The 18567-nt window shown below is 44.7% G+C and overlaps 1 protein-coding gene across 1 annotated transcript in view; it reads left to right on the forward strand.

Annotated features, from left to right (window-relative positions):
- Window positions 1-18567, forward strand: part of LOC105993383 (stimulated by retinoic acid gene 6 protein homolog) — a 24659-nt gene that overhangs the window by 4167 nt on the left and 1925 nt on the right. The window contains exons 3-15 of the mRNA XM_013026624.1: window positions 410-540; window positions 2085-2205; window positions 3048-3093; window positions 3385-3513; window positions 3721-3791; window positions 6039-6150; window positions 8339-8492; window positions 13118-13193; window positions 13940-14021; window positions 14185-14233; window positions 14702-14819; window positions 16051-16170; window positions 17767-17930. Coding sequence (XP_012882078.1) covers window positions 410-540; window positions 2085-2205; window positions 3048-3093; window positions 3385-3513; window positions 3721-3791; window positions 6039-6150; window positions 8339-8492; window positions 13118-13193; window positions 13940-14021; window positions 14185-14233; window positions 14702-14819; window positions 16051-16170; window positions 17767-17930 — 1373 coding nt within the window. The remainder of the gene's footprint in view (window positions 1-409; window positions 541-2084; window positions 2206-3047; window positions 3094-3384; window positions 3514-3720; window positions 3792-6038; window positions 6151-8338; window positions 8493-13117; window positions 13194-13939; window positions 14022-14184; window positions 14234-14701; window positions 14820-16050; window positions 16171-17766; window positions 17931-18567) is intronic.

Below are 18567 nucleotides of genomic sequence, written 5' to 3' on the forward strand. Positions count from 1 at the left end.
GAAAAGTCAGTGACACCCAGACCTTCATCAGGGATGTTGGAAGGAAGAATTCTCTTAGGATGTGTACGGTGCAGGCCAGTCTTCTCTAAACCTAGGTAAAACGTGTGTCTTATTTTGGATTGTCATACCATTTGTGTCTTGAGATGTACCAGTGCCCTTTTGCTTTGTCTCGTGGCTACTAGGGTCTTTGCTCTGTCCCCCACTAGACTTGGAGCCTCTGTAGGGAAAAACTTTTGCCTTCTGCATTCCTACTCTGAATCCATGCCTGGCTCCCGGCCCAACACAAGGGACCTCAGAAAATTTCAGGTGCAAGGAATAATTCACTAGCTCACAATCCCTCCTTGGGCAGGCAGGTGGGCTATGTGGGGATATCATCTCTGGACTCAAGAGCTGTTTCTGTTATCCACAGGCCACTGGACTTCGTGGGGACTTTCAGTAACCGATGGTCCTATGGAGTTGCTTTTGGGGCCACAGCCAATAAGGTCATGTTCTTGTTCTCAGAAGGCTACCAGCCCCTGCAGGTCCCGCAGTGGGCCCAAGGTACTAGGGCTGACCTGCTGAGAGTTGTTACCTGGAAGTAATTGCTCTATGAGACCACTAGGGTCCTTTGTGATCCCGGGATAGATTTTGTGAACTGTTACATGTAAGGTCAATGCTGATAGGGCTCAGAAAGCCTGAAAACATGTTTGTGAGCCAAGCGCTGGTGGCTCATGCCTGTCAGCTACTCAGGAGGCTGAGATCTGAGGTTTGCAATTCAAATCAAGCCCAGGCAGGAAAGTCCACAAGACTCTTATCTCCAAATTAACTACCAAAAAGTCAAAAGTGGAGCTATAGTTCAAATGATAGAGTATCAGCCTTGAGCACAAATGCTCAAGGCCAGTACCCAGGCCCTGAGTTCAAGCACCAGTACTGCCCACCCCACACACACACATGCAAGCATGCGTGCATCCACACACACACACACAAGCTTGATTGCAGTTTTCCTTCAGTTAGATTCAGAGGTCATTTAGACATGATTTGAAAATGTTCAGGCAATCAGTTCTTCCTCACCTACCTGCCCCTGCCCCATGCTATCCCGAAACACAGCCGTGGCTGCTTCCTTGATGTTAGCAAGTTCTAGCGCTCTTCCTCCAAGAACCAGGATTACTTCTCCGACACTGGCCTGAGGCTCGTGGTTCTCCTGCCTCATGTTCTGCTTAAAGGAGCAACTTTAATCTACAGGTTCCATGACTTCTTGTACAACAATTCAAAACCTCTCTGTCCAGCCCATGCCCTCAGGGTTAGGGTTAGCTTCTGTCTGCACTACAATTATTCATGTTGATACCAGTCTTCCCTGCCAGTTCCCCAGCCCCCCCTTTCTGAGCTGCCCAGACCAGACAGCTCTTGGCTTTGCTGCCTTTCTTAGATCTTTCTCTCTGTCTTATATCTAGTATTGCACCACCTTGCTAAATGCCACCACCTCTAGGAAGTTTTCCCAATCTTCTCTTCCCCCCTCTCTGTGGCTAGTTGAATGTGTTCTATTGTAGTATATTTCCCAAATCCTGATTTTCTCCGTCAGCATCTCAAAGCAAGAACCCTGCTTGTTCCTCCTGTGCTTAGTGCCTGCCTGCTTAGCCCAGACAGCAGCTCAAAGTAGATACCATATTGCATGATTAGGTTTTTCTAGGTCCTGTCAGGCTATCTCAGAGCTAGTTAGTGGCCCAGCCAATGCGCTGATTGACTTATGTTAGAAAAAGTGTGCAGAGCACTTTCCTTTCAAGGACTTTTGTTTGTTCATTTGTGTGGTCTGTCTCCACCAGTCATGCAGTGAGCTAATCATGTATGAGGATTCAGTCTTCATCTCTACAGTAAACTTGGTACCTGTCATGAATAAGAACTGTGAAGGGTCTGTGGCAGGAACTAAGGAAAGACCCTGTGGCATTCCCCTTTGACCTAACATGGGGCTTTCTCGCTCCTCTTGTTGGTCCTGGGGTCCCTGACTTGAGGTCAGCATGAAGCAGCACCACTTCTTCCCAGGGCTCCTCTGGGTCTGGTGAGAAGAGAAACTTACCACCTTTCTGGCCTTCCCTTCTCCTCCTCCACAGCCTTTCTGCTTCTGATTGGAGGCTTTGAAGTTGGCCTGTCATACTTCCCCTTCTTTGCCTGCCTCTCCTCCAAGTCCCAGCTGGCCAGCTCAGTCCTCGGCTTCAGCTACTCTCTGATTTGGTAAGATGGACGCTGCCTGTTCCCCTCCCCCACTCAGCCCTAGTTGGCCCTTGGGCAGAGGACTGGGTGTGGTATGAGAGCTCCCTCTGGAGGACACAAGGAGAAGACACAGAGTAGACAAAAGTGCAGCATTCTCTCTGCTTCGCACTAGGCTGCTGGTGATTACAATATTCATCGGTGTCAGGGAATGCAGGAGAAAATAGTCCTGGAAATCATCAAGGGTCTCATTGTGGGAAGCAGGAGCCCCCATCTGATGATGTTCTCAGTGTTGTCATGGCTTCTCACAAGCTCCTCAGAGAAAGCTGCTGTACCTTCACTTGGCATGAAGGGCCGTGACCACCCGGCCTCTTCCTCTCCAGGCCCCTATAGTGTCTTCCCACAGACACTCCTATATTCCTTCATCATTCATTGCTCAGGAACTGTGAGCCAAGGAATAAGACAGAAATAAGACAGATCCCCATTGTCCCTTGGTTCTGGCCATCGGGTCTACCTGGTCGTGTGTGTGTGTGTGTGTGTGTGTGTGTGTGTGTGTGTGTGTGTGGTATGTTCTTGCTCTGATGACAATGGCTGCTAAGTCTTCCTTCTCTGCCCAATTAGACTCCAAGATTCTGTCCTACATCAGGGCCCATTAAGTGAACGTAGTACACACTCACTTTGGTATGATTGGAGAGAGGCATACACGGAGGTGAGAACCAGCTCCCCCCACCTCCAGGGAGACCAGAAGGGAGGCAAGCTGGATGAATGAATGAAGTATGGGCTATGTTCACAGGTTCACAGGGGCTATTTGTGGGGATCTTCTAGGAGAGAATCTAGTTCCCCAAACCCTGCTTCTCTTCTAACAGGTTTACAGTCACTATTCTTCAAATCTCACAGTGTCCCCACGGACAGGTAAGTCCCTGTTGACAGGTCATGTCATCATAGACCTAAGCTGCTCAGGACACTCATTTGGGAAGCACCTATGATCATCGAGGTGCCCATTCACAGACTAGTGTTGTCCCATTTGATCCTCCAGGAGGAGGAGTTCATCAAGCCTGTTTTATAGGTGTGGAAACTGAGATGCAAGCATATTAAGTGATAGGGCTGGGAATGGCTGGACAGGCATGGCCCTGTCTACTGCGCTACCTGGTGGGCCTGCCCTGCCCCACTGGAGCCTGCACCCCTTGCTTGCTTCTGTTGCAGTTTCTGGGAAGGTATGAGACCCTCGTGTTCTACTGGCCCTCATTGCTGTGCCTGGCTTTCCTGCTGGGCCGCTTCCTGCACATGTTCATCAAGGCTCTGAGGGTCCACCTGGGCTTGGAGCCCTCGATGGTGAGTATTGAGCTTAGTCACTGAGTGTGTTCCTTGTCACATTCTGGATTCAAAAACTAAGACCCTGAGAGTGGAGCCTTGCTCCTCACTTATAGGATGATGCCTGGGAATGGCCAAGTCTTGTACCCAATAACCCTTCCTAGAGACCAAATCCTAATGAGGATTTATGAGGCCAGGTGCTCTTATCTCTCTCTTTCTTTCTGTCAGGAAGAAAGGCCAATGCTGGAAGTCCACCAGGCAGAACACGTCAAACAGCTGCTGCGGAAGGCCCGTCTGCAGTAAGCTGCACTTCTGTCCATTTCACAGTAACTGGCCCCACAGACAGGTCCTGGGACACGTGGAAAGCACTCCAAGAATAGGGACTGCTATTTACTAATAAAGTGGACCAAAGCAAAGACAGGCATTTACAGGCTTGCATCACTAGGGAACCTAGAAGGACTCACTTTTCTGCCAGCTAGATCTAAGAGCATAACTGACATCCTCAGAACTGGGTCTCTCTTCCCTTACACTCTTCATTCCACGTTTTATTTATTTTTTCTGTGCTGGTTCTGGGTCTTGAATTCAGCACCTGCTGTTCTCCTGTAGATTTTCTTTTTCCCACTCAAGGCTGTCAGTCTACCACTTAAGCCACAGCTCCCCTGCCAGTTTATGGCTGGTTAATTGAAGATGAGTCTCCTGGACTTTCCTCCCCAAGCTGGATTCTAATTTGATCCTCTGATCTCAGCCTCCTGAGTAACTAGGATTATAGGTGTAAGATGCACCAGCACTTAGTCTCAACTGCACTTGAACTGGGCCTCACAGTGAGGTACGCCTCCTCCTATTGGTGGTCTCTAGACTCTCCAGGTTTACACTTTGCTGTTTTAAGCTTAGAAGGAAGAGAAATTTTTCTTTCCACTTATTCAAAGTTTTAACACATTTCATTGTATCAAATTTGATCCCATATCACTGTTAGCCAATTAGTTTGACTAGGTGGTTGATAGACACTGATTGGCTAAGCCTGGGTCACATGTTTCTGGTCTCACTTCTGCTCTGAAACCAGGAAGTAGTTTCAACACCAGTTAGCCAATAGGACTCAGGGGAGGAGATGGATAGTTTCCCAAATAATAACTGATGTGCAGGTGCCAATAGAGGAGGAGACATTGCTGTCTCACAGACAACTGTGTCAGAACTTAAGAGGTTATTCAGGACAGCCTGACTCTGCCCTTGCCACCGGGCATGATCGGTACATTCCAGAGAAGAAACATCTCTCGTCCAGCCCACACAGTGGCAAAGCTAGTATTTTGGCTGGAATTAGGCTTGATTATATATGTGTAGGAAAACTCAAAATAATAGTTGCATAAAGAAGTGAGAGATCTATTAGTTTTCCAGTAAAAGAACTCTAGGAATGAACATTGCATATTGACCCTAATCCATATTAAACACCATGGCAGTTCATAAGTCACACATGTGTCTCGTTTTGTTTTTTTCATTTACTATCTTGGTATATTTTCCTTCCTCAGTGTTGTCTCATGGTTTAATAATGGCTATAGCAGCTCCAGCCTGAACCATGTCACCATTTCAGTGGGCAGATAGAAGGAAAGAAATCGGGGCAACCATTTGTTAGGAAATGGAAAAAATTATATTAAGTGAAGTAAGCCAGGCCCAAAGAAACATAGGTCCCATGGTTTCCCTTATTTGCAATATCTAGTATATCTATGAGTCAAGTGGAAAAGGTCAGATAATGTGATGTCAGGAAATTGAACCCTTAGATATGTATCTTAATGTTTTTTTCTTTCATGCATGTGTTTCTAATGCACTTATAAGATTATCTCTTTGTTGCTTGGTATGTCCCTCCTCCACAGTATAACCCCTGCTTTCACTATATTTGATGTCAGTATAACTTGAGGAGGAGATGGGGAAAAACCAGTTGTTTAAAGATACAGGTGGACCTGTTGCAACAATGAGAAGTACAAGTTGTCATGTCAAAAACGAGCTTTACAACGTTGGTGCGGGGGGGGGGAGGGGGGGAAGGAGAAAGATTGGGATTGGGGGGGAGGGGGGAGGCTGGGAAGTGATGTGAAGGGTAAACAAAAGGAGGAGGCTGCAATGCTTGGTAAGAAATGTACGCATTATCCTGCCCATGTAATTGTAACCCCTCTGTACAGTATCTTCACAAATAAAATTAAAAAAAAAAAAGAAATCGGGGCAAAGGGGACCCATTAGCCTTGTCAGTTAGTTCTGTCTAGGCAGCCTCCCCAAAGACCCATATCACACCTCTGGTCACATCATAGTGATGGAACCTAATTTGATTTTTCTTAATTATGAGAGGGGAATTTTATTCTTTTAGTCTCATGAATTGCTACCCCCACCCCATACCTAGTTTCTACTGTAAGGATAAGGGGCAATGAAGATGGTGGCACTACCAGTACTCTTTCTCCAACACTAATCTCTGACATGAAGAAAAGAAGATGGCGTTATTTCCAGAAGAATCAGACATTTATTTACTCACTGCAGCCTTTTCCTCTTTTGTGTTCATTCATTCACAGAGAAAATAAAGGCTCCTGGTTCCAAACCTGGGTGTATGAATGGGATCCCTGCTTCCAGTTCCCAAGCAGAATGATAGGAACCATTGTGCTGGCTTTCATATGCCTGTACCTTGTAAGTAGCTCTGGAAGTCTATTTTATAAATGGAGCAGTGTGGAACTGGGTTTAGATGGACTTTGAGGCAAGCAGTATGTACCTAAAAATGTGGGTTAAAGCTGAATCTTTGTCAGTCAAAGAAGTACAATGGGCCAGGTACCAGTGGCTAATGAAGCTAAGCTGTAGAGGATCTCAGTTCAAAGCCACCCAAGGCAGAGAAGTGGAAGAGTGGAAGACTATCCCTAAAGGAACTGGCAAAAACCAAGCTGGAGATGTGGCTCAAGTAGTAGAGCACCAGTTGAGCAAATGTTCAAACCTTGGTACCAAGGGAGTAGGAAAGGGGGGGAGAAGAAGGTACAATATTTCAACTCTACCATTTTGATTCCAGGGATACTTTTACCTACATAGTGAATACTACTAGGAAAATTAATTCACACAGAATAACTGATAATGGTTAAAACTCTATGTGGTAAAATTTGTCATTGATTAAAAATTGATGGAAGGAAAATATAAATTACTGATATGCAAAGGGAAGTTGGTAGAAACAATCATCTCTAAAGGAAACTTGCAGATATAGAATCTACAGACAGTAAACTATTCTGTAAAAAATCTAATCCTTTAAAAATGAGATCATTGATCTTACAGAAGTAATTTCAGTGAATTATAAATAAAAGTGGGGCTAGGTACCCATAGCTTATGCTTGAGATTGAGATCTGAGGACTGAGGTTCAAAACAAGCCTGGGAAGGAAAGTCTACAAGACTCATCTTCAATTAGCCACCACAAAACGCCAAGAGTGGAGCTGTGGACCAAGTGGAAGAGCAACAGCCTCATGTAAAAAAGCTAAGGGACAACATCCAGGTCCTGAGCTCAAGCCCCAGAATCAGCACAAAAAAATAAATAAAAAGTGGGCAAATTAGAAATACCTTATGGTACTGCATCTTAAAATATGGATCAAAATTAAAATATTTTAGTTTGCTTTCTCCATAGTTTTTCTATTTGAAAAAAATATGATTTATGCCCAGTGCTGGTGGCTCACGCCTATAATCCTAGCTACTAAGGAGGCTGAGATCTGAGGATCAGGGTTCAAAGCCAGCTCAGGCAGGAAAGCCTGTGAGACTTTTATCTCCAGTAAACCACCAGAAAACCAGAAGTGGTACTGTGGCTTAAGTGGTAGAACGCTAGCTACCCTTGAGCTGAAAAGCTGAGGGGCAGTACCCAGGCCCAGAGTTCAAGCCCCATGGCCAGAAAAAAAAGATTTATGTAATGGCTTTTTTGTTGTTGATGTATGTGGTAACAAGGAATTGAACCATGCATGCTAGACAGCATTCTTCCACTAAGCCACAATCGCAGCCCTCAATGTAAGTTTTAAATGAGGACATAATTGAGACATCAATATAGATTTTGTGTGCTTAAAGTTAACTGAAGTGAAATGAGTAGGTCAAATAGCAGGAATAAAGGTTATAAAGCCTAATTTGTTTTTGTTCATTTGCAGTATACTAGGATGATATGTATTAAGTAAGTCCTGTAATTAAATTCTTGTATGTGTATTAGTTAGATTATTCTTATAATAGCTCCCTAACTTTAGGCAGGGGGAGGGGGCAGTTCTCCTCCACCTGGTCTTCCAGGAACCCCGTATTCTCTGCCATTCCTGAGAAACGCATTGGCATCTGCATACAGTTAACAGAGAGGAAGGAGCATGGAACCAAATATTTGTGCGAGGTTTCACGGACTCTGTGATATCACATGTTCCTTTTGCTGCCTTTTCACTGGCAAGAATCTGGTCATGTGATCATGCCAATATAAAGGAGGCTGGAAAACAGTCTACGCTTTACCCCAAGAAAGAAGTGTGTGTGTGTGTGTGTGTGTGTGTGTGTGTGTGTGTGCTGGTTATTGGGGTTGAACTCAGGGCCTCTGGTGCTCAGCTCTTTTGCTCACAGATGACAGTCTACCACTTGATCCACACCTCCACTTCTGGCTTTTTGCTGGCTAATTGGAGATAAAAGTCTCAGGCTAGCTTCAAACCTTGAGTCTCAGATCTCAACCTTTGAGTAGCTAGGTTTACAGGTATGAGTCATCAGTGCCCAACTTCAGAAGAGTTTTGACTGCCTGGAAGAGACTGGTTTTATAACAAAGGTCAGATATGTATGTGATTCCTGTGCTGAACTGGTCTCAGGTGAACCTGAAATCTTTTCTCTGTGTCCCCAGTTCATTGTCATTGAGTTCTGCATGTTTGTGTATGTGAGAGACAAGTTGGATATGTTCGAAGGGAAGCTGGAGAGCTACCTCACCTATATGAACGAGACAGGGACACTGACCCCAGTTATTCTACAAGTCCAAGAGCTGATCAGTGTCACCAAAGGTAAAACCATCTGCCACCATTGTTCCTGGGTGGCAGTTGCATGCATATAACTGTACTGCTGTAGTGTGGAAATCATCTGACTAAGATGCTTCATTTTGTTTGGAAATAAGCTAGAGTTTATGTCTCTCTAGGTTGACATAGGGAACACAAAAGATGCAATGCAGTGTGCCTCTGAGCATATAAAATAGTATTTGTAGAGCTGGGCGCTGGTGGCTCACGCCTGTAATCCTAGCTACTCAGGAGGCTGAGATCTGAGGATCACGGTTCAAAGCCAGCCCGGGCAGGAAAGACTGTGAGACTCCTATCTCCAATAAACCACCAGAAAACCGGAAGTGGCGCTGTAGCTCAAGTGGTAGAGCGCTCGCCTTGAGCTGAAATGCTGAGGGACAGCGCCCAGGCCCAGAGTTCAAGTCCCACGACCGACCAAAAAAAATTAAAAAAAAAATAGTATTTGTAGAAATGAACTTTAGAAATGGAAGCAAAAGAGTTTTTCTTCATTGCTGTTATTGTTTTCTTTTTGTCTTGTTTGTTCATTTATCTGTCTTTGTGAGGGTGGTGGGGGAACACTCAAATGGAGAGACAAAGGGTGAACAAATACAGCAGTAGTACTCATTAGACACTATGTCAAAAATGAACTCTACAACTTGTGGGTAGAGATAGGAGGGAAAACTGGGAGAGAGTGAGGGAAAGGGTGACATTGTCCAAAAGGAAATCTACTCATTACCTGACTTACGTAATTGTAACCCCTCTGTACATCATCTTTATAATAATTTTAAAAAAATAGCGTAGGGGTCAGGATGAGGGTCATTTTGTTAAACTGTACTGGGGACTGAGCTGAGCATACTCTGAGAATTTTCTCATCTTAAAGATGAAGAACTAAATGATCTAAAGAAGAACTAAAATGATCCTATATTTTTCCAGTTGAAATAGCCATCAAGCCTTAACTTGTCCTTAAGATAGTATGAGAAGTTTGTATCTTTCAAGTTTTACCTGGAAGTTATTTTTAAAGATAAATCTCTTGTCCTCAGCTGAAATCTTCCATCTTTTGACCCACATCTTCCTAAGTCTTCCCCCTGGTAACCACCATTATAACTTCTGCTTCTGTGGGTTCAGCGATTTTAGGTCCCACAGACAAGTCAAGCAGTCATTTTTGTATTACCGTGACAAATACCTGAGAAAATGAATGTAGGGGAGGAAGGCTTTGTTTTGACTCACAGTTTCAGAGTTTTCTTCCATGATCAGTTGGTCCGATTGATTTGGGCCTGAAGTGAGGCTGTGATGGAGAAGGTGTAGTGGAACAAAGCTGCTTAACCTCACGATACCAAAATGCAGAGAGGCAGAGGAAGCCCAAGGACGGGCTATATCCATCAAAGACATGGCCTCAATGACCTGCTTTCTCAAACCAGCTCTCATCTCCTATTAGTTCATTCAGATAGGTATGAAGTAGATGAGTGCATTGATGAAGTTAGTGCCCTCATGATCCAAAAAGCCCCACCTCTGAATTGGGGCTCAGGCTTTCCCTGCATGAATCTTTAGGGAACATTTTATATCTGCATTTCATATCCACACCTTGCATGTGGTATCAGTCTCTCTGTACCATGTTTATTTTTTATTTTAAACACTTTTTTAATTAAAAAATTTTAGAGTCTCAATATGTACCCCAGCTGGCCTAGAACTCTGTGTAGCCCAGTCTGGCTTCAAACTCATGATCCTCTTATCTCAGGCTCCTGAGTACTACTAGGATTACTTAGTATGTACCACCATACCTGGTTTATTTTACTTGGTATGATGTCCCCCAGGTTCATCCATGTTGTGGCAAATGACAGAATTTTTTCTTTTTGCAAATAAGTAGTATTTCATTGTGTGTGTAGATATGTGTATTTATATGCATGTACATATATGTATATACTAATAGAATATAATGTATAATGTAAATATATATAATGTATAATATGTATGTATAATGTATAATGTAAATACATACTCACACATTACATTTTCCCTATTCATTCATTTATCAGTTGATGGACATTAGGTTGTTTATTTGTATTTCTTGGCTACTATGAATAGTGCTTCCGTGAACATGAGTGCATAGATCTCTCTATACTCATTTTATTTCCTTTTCAGATATGCCCAGTTATGGAATTGCTAGATTGTTTGGTGGTTCTGCTTTTAGTTTGTGTGTGTGTGTGTGTGTGTTTGTGAGAGAGTCCTGGGGCTTGAACTCAGGGTCTGGGTGCTGTCCTTGACCTTTTCTAATCAAGGCTAGCGCTCTACCACTTAAGCCACAGCTCCACTTCCAGTGTTTTGGTGGTAAATTGGAGATACAGATATTCCTGTCCAGGCTTGGAACCATGTTCCTCACATCTCAACTTCCTGAGTAGCTAGGATTATAGATATGAGCCACTGGCACCTGGTTCTGCTTTTAATTTTTTTTTTTTGGTAAGTCGTGGGGCATGAAATCTGAGCCTGGGTGCTGTCCTTTAGCTCTTCAGCTTAAGGCTAGCACTCTACCACTTGAGCCACAGTGCTACTTCCGGCTTTTTCTGCTTATGTGGTGCTGAGGAATCGAACCCAGGGCCTCATGCATGCAAGGCAAGCACTCTACCACTGAGCCACCTTCCCATTTACATTCCCACCAACAGTACATAGAAGGTGTCTTTTCTCTACCAGCATTTGTTGCCTTTTTGATAATATCTACTCTAAGTAATTTGATAAAACCAATCATTGTGATTTTGATTTGCACTTCCCTGATTGTTAGTGATAAACATGTTTTCATATATCTGTTGGCCATTTATATGTCTACTTTTGAAAAATATCTGCTTAAATCTTTTGCTCCTCCTGAGTTTGTTTTTAATGGTCCACAGGAAAATTACTTTACCTTATAATAGAACTTTCTTTGTATGAAATCCTAATGGATATATCCACTGTCTGTGTAGGAAAATATGTTGGCCACTATCCCCAAATGAGTAAGTATCTGGACAGGATGTCAGGACAGTTTATGAGTCAGAGGCCAAGTTGGAACTCCTCTCTCTGCCTCAGTTTTTCATCTGTAAAGTGGAGCCTGAATAGCAGGGGGTGGGGGTAGTCTCCAAAAGCTACGATAGCTCTCATATTTGATGCCTCTCAACACCAACCACCAACCACCAGTGTTTCTTAAGCCATAAAATAAATGTTGCCAAGATTTTTCCCCCCTTAAGATTCATGTACTAGGAGTGTGTCAATACAGGGGGATCAGCTTTGATATGAATTACTCTTTTTCACATGTGTGTGTCCCCGAAAATTATCATTGATATAGACTTAAGGCAGGTACTTCTCATTTCATATGGCCATGCTTTACTGTTGCCCTTGATTATTATGTTCATCTGCAGTTCTGATTTATGATTCAAGTGATATATATCAGAGCTTAACCCTCAGAGAGTGTAGTCTACCATTCTAAGTCTTGTGAAAATCTCCATCTCAATATCTCTGTTCTGGTCTTGGTTTCTTCTGGGCTTTGTTTCTTGCTTCTTTCCTTCCTTTCTTTCATCTCCTTCTCCTTTCTTTTCCTTCTTTCTTCCTAGTACTGGTGCTTGAACTCAGGGAGGGCACTTTTGCTCAGTTTTTTTGCTCATAGTGCTCTACTACTTGAAACATGCCACCAATCCAACTTTTTTCTAGTCCGGGCACCCCTGAGTTTCTTTTGCTCAAGGCTAGCATTCTACCAGTTGAGCCACAGTGCCACTTCCAGCTTCTTCTGTTTATGTGGAACTGAGGAATTGAACCCAGGGCTTTATGCATGCTAGGCAAGCGTTCTACCACTAAGCCATATTCCCAGCCCACCAATTCAACTTTTTTGCTGGTTAATTCAAGACAGATTTTCAGAATTTCTGTGTGGGCTGGCTTTAGACCACTATCTTAGCCTTCTAAATAGTTAGGATTATAGACATGAGCCGTCAGTGCCCAGCTCTGGGCTCATTTTTAAAACTAACCTTAGTTTCTTGTTCTGGATACATGTTAGTCACCATAGACACTCATATGTCACTCATAGACACTTGTGGATTGAAATATTTCTCACATGGTTAAACATTTTGAAATTAACATGAAGTTGTTCCTGTGTCCTGGTCTCTTCCAACTTTAAAATAGAGACTCTTAGCTACTATACCTCATCTTTGTCTGGGAAGAAGGCATTAATGGAGTGAGGTTACATTCATGGTGCTATTTGGAGCAAATTCATAACCTATTCTTCCTATGGACAGACTCCTCCTCTCATCCTTTCCTTCTAGGTATAGCTGCTCATATACCCTTTTCATTGGGTCTTATGATTTTTCTTATTATTTGAGTTCTTTGAGATTTGAGATATAGAAATTGGGCACAATATGACTATTCCATCTATCTATCTATATATTCCATAATTTCCCTTTTATTCACTTGGAGTGAAAATATTAACACTGATGGAGAGAACTAAATATAAAATACATCAAGGGTGTGTGAATAAAAATGAGCAAAAGTTTACACACATGAGAAATACACCAAAGGAAGTATATGATTGATTTTTGCCACTACCCTTTTGATCCAGTGTCTGCATTTTGAAAATACCATGCACTGCTTGTTTTTGAGGCCTCTCAGCACTTTGCGTCTTTCAGGAGTCTGGGTGGTGACCATTCTTCCTGCCTCCCTCACGTGTGTGAGCTATCTGTTCCACATCCTGGCCTGTTACAGGTAAGACCACTCAAAGTCAAGTATGTGATTTTATCTAGAAATGCTTGCTATAGATTTTTCCAGAGTTCCTGAGCAGTGCCTGCAATGTTCAATATAGGCTTAAGAAGTGAATTCAAGATCCAGGGACAGTGGCATCTTTTGGTAGGAAGGAAGGGAAAAAACCCCAACTATTGATTTGAATTTCTGAATTCAAGTCACACTGCCTTCATCACTGTAGCTTTGTAGTAAGTTGCAAATCAAGAACTGTGGGTCCAGCGATTTGATTCTTTTCTAGGATCTTTCCACCTGGGATGCCTTGAATCAGACTTCTCATGTCTCAGCCTCCTGAATAGTTAGAATTATTTGCCTGAGCTACTGGCGGCTTGCTAATTGTCCCCTCACTTTTTTTCAAATTTCCCTTTATGTTGCTATAAGGTCAGGCTATAACAGATTGATTTCCTGTTTTAACTGTTTTTAAATCTTATGATCTAAATGCAATGTCTTCACCATGGCAGAACAAGAAAGTATAAAAAGCAAAATGAAGAAAATGAAAACCACACATAGTCTCATCTATCAAATTTCATTACCATTTTAACTTGGACAATGTAGTTATCATTTTGAGAAAAAAAAAAAAAACTTTTACGATTTTTGAAGACAAACTAGAATTGTGCCAGGAACTATGCTCAGCATTGTGGAATCTCAGCTGCCTGACACTAACCTCCCTGTATCTATTGGTCTCTGACTTCATTTCTAATTTTTTTCTCCAGAAAGCACATAAAGAGGCTGTGGGCAGGAGACAAACAGTTTCTCCCTCCGAGGTTCCACAATCCTTCCTCAGCAGCAAGTGTGGTAAGTCCCCAGGGGTTTTTAAGTGCTGAAACTAAGCCATGAGCCTCATCTGTCTCATTGGGTTGTAAATGACCTCAAGTGAAACAGGTGCAAGGCTCAGGGGGTCGAAGGAAACGAGCTTTTCCTCTTGCTCTGAGGCCCCTGTTTTCCTTTTAAACATCAGGTGGCCATTGCAAGATACTCTGGCTGGCAGATAGCCTATATTCTGTGGGGTAAGTGCCTTCCTATGACCCATTCAACCCAATACACCTTCCCTGGGCACCAACAGGGTCCCTGGCTGTGCAGAAGGGAGAGAGGTAAGTAGGATCAGCTCTAATTTCTGTCCTCAAGGGAACGCAGGATGGGGGAGAAACGCACACACACAGTAGGTCTGCCAACCCCTATTTGTCCTGAATTCACAGGCTGTGTATGCTGCAGGCAGTGGTGACCAGAGGAGGAAATGGCTGTCCACCACAAGCACAGGGCTCATGGGCTTTTTAGGGCAGTTAGCATTTAAAGGATACCTGATGGGATTTGTAGGAGGGGAGTGAGAAGACAGAGAGGGCTGTGCTAGGCCTAAGAAACAGCACCAACAAAAGTGTCAGGGTCTCTGATGGAGGAAGGCATAAGGCAAGCTGCAGGGGGCGGGCAGGGCATGAGGGTGGGTCATGAGCCCCAGTGACCTCAATCTCACCCCCCAGGATACCTCATCATCCATGTGGTGCAGAGCCTGTGTGGCATGATGATCGTGTATGGCCTGGTGCTGCCTGTCATCCACAACCAGGGCCTGGAGCTGCTCCAAGGGCTGGGGCTTGGATTGTAAGTGCTGAATGGGCCTTCTGTCTTTGCCTTTATGTGAGAATTAAGCCTCGGGCCCAAAGTCTTGATTCTGACCTAGGGATGGGTCGTAATAGCAACTCAAACAGGGCAACTTACAGTTTATAAAAAGGCTTCCTCTCTTACTGTTCTCTGGGACCTTCATGGAGTGTGTATGTGTGTGTGTGTGTGTGTGTGTGTGTGTGTGTGTGTGTGTGTGTGTGTGTGTTACATATATGTCCATTTTCTAGCAGGGTAAAATAAAATTCTAGGGAGATCAAGTATGAGGCAGGACAGCATGATGGAAGGGGGCAGGGAATTATGGCTAACCAAACATTTGGATCTTCTATGTGGATGGGGGTAAATTATATTCCCTTCTCCAAGCCTCAGTTTACTTCTGTAGAAGACAAAGTGAATGCTGGCATCACTGAATATTTACTATGCATCTTACTCATACCAGTCCTATGAGTTGGGTGGTTCTGTACAGACCAGGAAATAAGAATTTAGTCCAGGAGAGATACGTAGTATTTGGAGCCAGGCAGTCTAAAGCCAAAGCCTTTTGTTGTTGTTGATTATGGGGCTTGACTCAGGTCTTGGGCACTGTCTTTGAACTTTTTTGCTCAAGGCTAGCACTCTACCACTTTGAGCTTCAGCACCACTTCTGGTTTTCTGATAGTTCACTGGAGATAAGAATCTTGTAGACTTCCCTGGCCAAGCTGGCTTTGAACTGTGATCCTCAGATCTCAACCTCCTGAGTAGCTATGATTATAGGCATGAATCACCAAAGCTTTGTAACCACTATCCCACACAACCACTCAGAGTGTGAACACAGCACATGGCACTTTCTGAGGACCTCTTAGCTTGGTTCCATACTTGCCAAGGGTCACTCACGGGCCTGGAGTGGAGCCTATCGTGTCTACTCTGTTATACCCTTTCATTCTTAATGTCACTCACACAGCTGTCATTCTGATATGAAGGGACACTAAAGAGAGCCATGTGTAGTGACCTGCAGCCACAAGACTTGACCTTGTGGCCTTGGGAAAACCACCTCCCCTTTGTGAGCCTCCGTTTGCTTGTCTACATGATGGGCATGGGAATACTTTGAGCATAAAGCATAGAGTATGCACTTCTGTTGTTCTGGGTGGTGAGCATCTCTCTATCACTAGACATCAGAGAAGGGCCTAGAAGTAGCCCTAGAAGGACTCCTTTAGGATGGTCCTGCCCTGTATTTCAGCCTCACTCTATCCATCGTTGTGGGCCTCATGATCCTTCAGGGTTGGATCGCCGCCAGCTTCTTCCTGCAGCCCAAGCTGGGCACAGCTGACAAGCAGAAACCCTTGGCTCTCAACAACAGGTAAGGGCACTGAGGGAATTTCAGGGTTTCCATTGTCTCTCAGCCCTTCCCTCTTTTTTGGGGGGGGGTCTGGTCATGGGGCCTGAACTCTGGGCCTGGGCGCTGTCCCTCAGCTCTTCAGCTCAAGGCTAGCACTCTACCACTTGAGCCACAGCGCCACTTCAGGCTTTTTTTTTCTTTTTGCTTATGTGGTGCTGAGGAATTGAACCCAGGGCCTCAGGCATGCAAGGCAAGCGCTCTACCACTGAGCCACCTTCCCAGCCCAGCTCTTCCCTCTTAACCCTTGGCATATTCTGGTCACACGAGAGCATGTGAGAAGTTGTGGTACAGGGCCCTGGGGTAGGCTCCAGAGCCATGCTGCCTGGGATCTAATACCTGACATCCCTTACAAGTGCTGTGACTTTGTGTGACTTTACCAAATGTCTATGGACCATAGTTCCCTTACTGAGAAATCATTTTATATGCCTTAAAAAGGTGTTATAAGAATGAACTGTATTAATGTGGACTTAGAATTTAACGGTGCCTTGCATATGGGTAAGCCTTTCTAATTCAGCGAGGAAACATGGGCTCTGGGAGTAAAGAGGTAATGGTGACACCGTCTGCCAGTGAAAAGTTCACAGTCACCAGAGTGGACAGGCACATAGACCACATAGACTCCAGAGGGTGGAAAGCCATTTCAGGACAAACATGAGTGGTGGAGGGGAAATGGCAGGGCAGAGGAGGAGAAACAACGCAGGGTGAAGAGAGGCAGGGGAGGAGGGAAGAGGAGAGACAGAGGAGGGGAAGGAGGGAAAAAGAGAGGGGGGAGGGGAGGAGACAGAATTGAGGTAGGAAAGAAGAGGAAAGGCAGGGGGAAGAGAAGATGCAAGAATGGAAAAGGAGAAGCAGGAGAGAAAGAGGAGAAGCAGGGGAAGAGAAATTGGGAATGGAGAAGGAGAGGCAGAAATGGAGGAGGAAAGGCAGGGTTAGCAGGGGAGTGGTGGCCGAGGAGGAGGGGGTCAGATGGGCAGTTCCTCTGGAGAGAGGATGTTTGAGCTGAGGTGAGCACAGGTAAAGAGCAGTAGAGAGTTTGGCTGGCAGCTGCCATCGCGTGAATGAAGGCAAGGGAATGTTTTAGGAGTAGACAGAAATCAAAGTGATCACCACATTGTGACCTTAGAAAGCCAGAGCCAGGAAGCTAAAGCTCCATGGAAGCCCCGACCTTCAGGAGGCACAATGTGGACTTAATCCCAGAGGTAATCAGGTGGTCCTTTGGAGGACAGCCCTGGTTGGGGAAGGCTGGGGAAGCCCCCATGCCTTGGTGCTACAACCTCTGAGCCAGCTATAGCTCCAAGATTTCTTGTCCTCCAAGAAGCCTGAAACCCCAAGCATTGCTAGGAGAACCTTTACTAGCATTTGTCCTGCACTGTGCTTAGCATCGTCCCCATACTCTAGAGCAAGAACCCACTCCAGTACCATGAAGAGGGCACTGGCTCTTTATATTGGGCATCACAATCACTGGGTTAGGAGGTGGAATCCCAAGGTTCAACACCTGATCTGGGGACTACCAGAGTCCCCTACCTGAGGGACTTTCTTCTGGTCCATGTCTGTTTACAGGAAAGCCTTCCACAACTTCAACTACTTCTTGTTCTTCTACAATGTGCTGCTGGGAGTGGGTGCCTGCCTCTCTAGGCTGCTTGTCAGCTGCCTCTTGGGCTCCTGGCTGGTTGCACGCATTGACAGGACCATCATGCAGAGTGGTTATGAGGGCGCAGACATGGGTGAGTGACCTTCTCTGGGCTGGCTGGTCTTGCATCCTTGAGGCAGATATCTGGGGAGACAAGTATCATGGGGCTGGAAGTTCACATCATTGTTATGCTCACAGCAGATCTTCTGGTATGCCCCATAGAAACCTTTGCAGTCTATTTAAGAGGGAGTGCAAAGTTGTTCAATTCCTGCTGATTTACTCGTCCTTTGAGGTATAAAAGATGGTAGTCAAAAGTAGTCAAATTTAGGCCAGGTGCCAGTAGCTCATACCTGTGAACCTCCTAGCTACTCAGCAGGAAGAGATTTTGAGGATCCTATTTAAAGCCAGCCTGGGCAGGAAAGTCTGTGAGACTTTCGGTCGTGGGGCCTGAACTCTGGGCCTGGGCACTGTCTCTCAGCTCTTCAGCTCAAGGCTAGCGCTCTACCACTTGAGCCAAAGCACCACTTCTGGCTTTTTTTCTTTTTGCTTATATGGTGCTGAGGAATCGAACCCAGGGCCTCAGGCATGCAAGGCAAGCACTCTACCACTGAGCCACCTTCCCAGCCCCGTCTGTGAGACTTTCTTCCTCTTCTTCTTTTCCTCCTCCTCCTCCTCCTTTCTTCATCTTTCTTCTTCTTCATCTTTCTTCTTCTTCTTCTTCTTCTTCTTCT

The sequence above is a fragment of the Dipodomys ordii genome, unplaced genomic scaffold, assembly GCF_000151885.1.
Source record: "Dipodomys ordii isolate 6190 unplaced genomic scaffold, Dord_2.0 Scaffold95, whole genome shotgun sequence".
Taxonomy (NCBI): Eukaryota; Metazoa; Chordata; class Mammalia; order Rodentia; family Heteromyidae; genus Dipodomys; species Dipodomys ordii.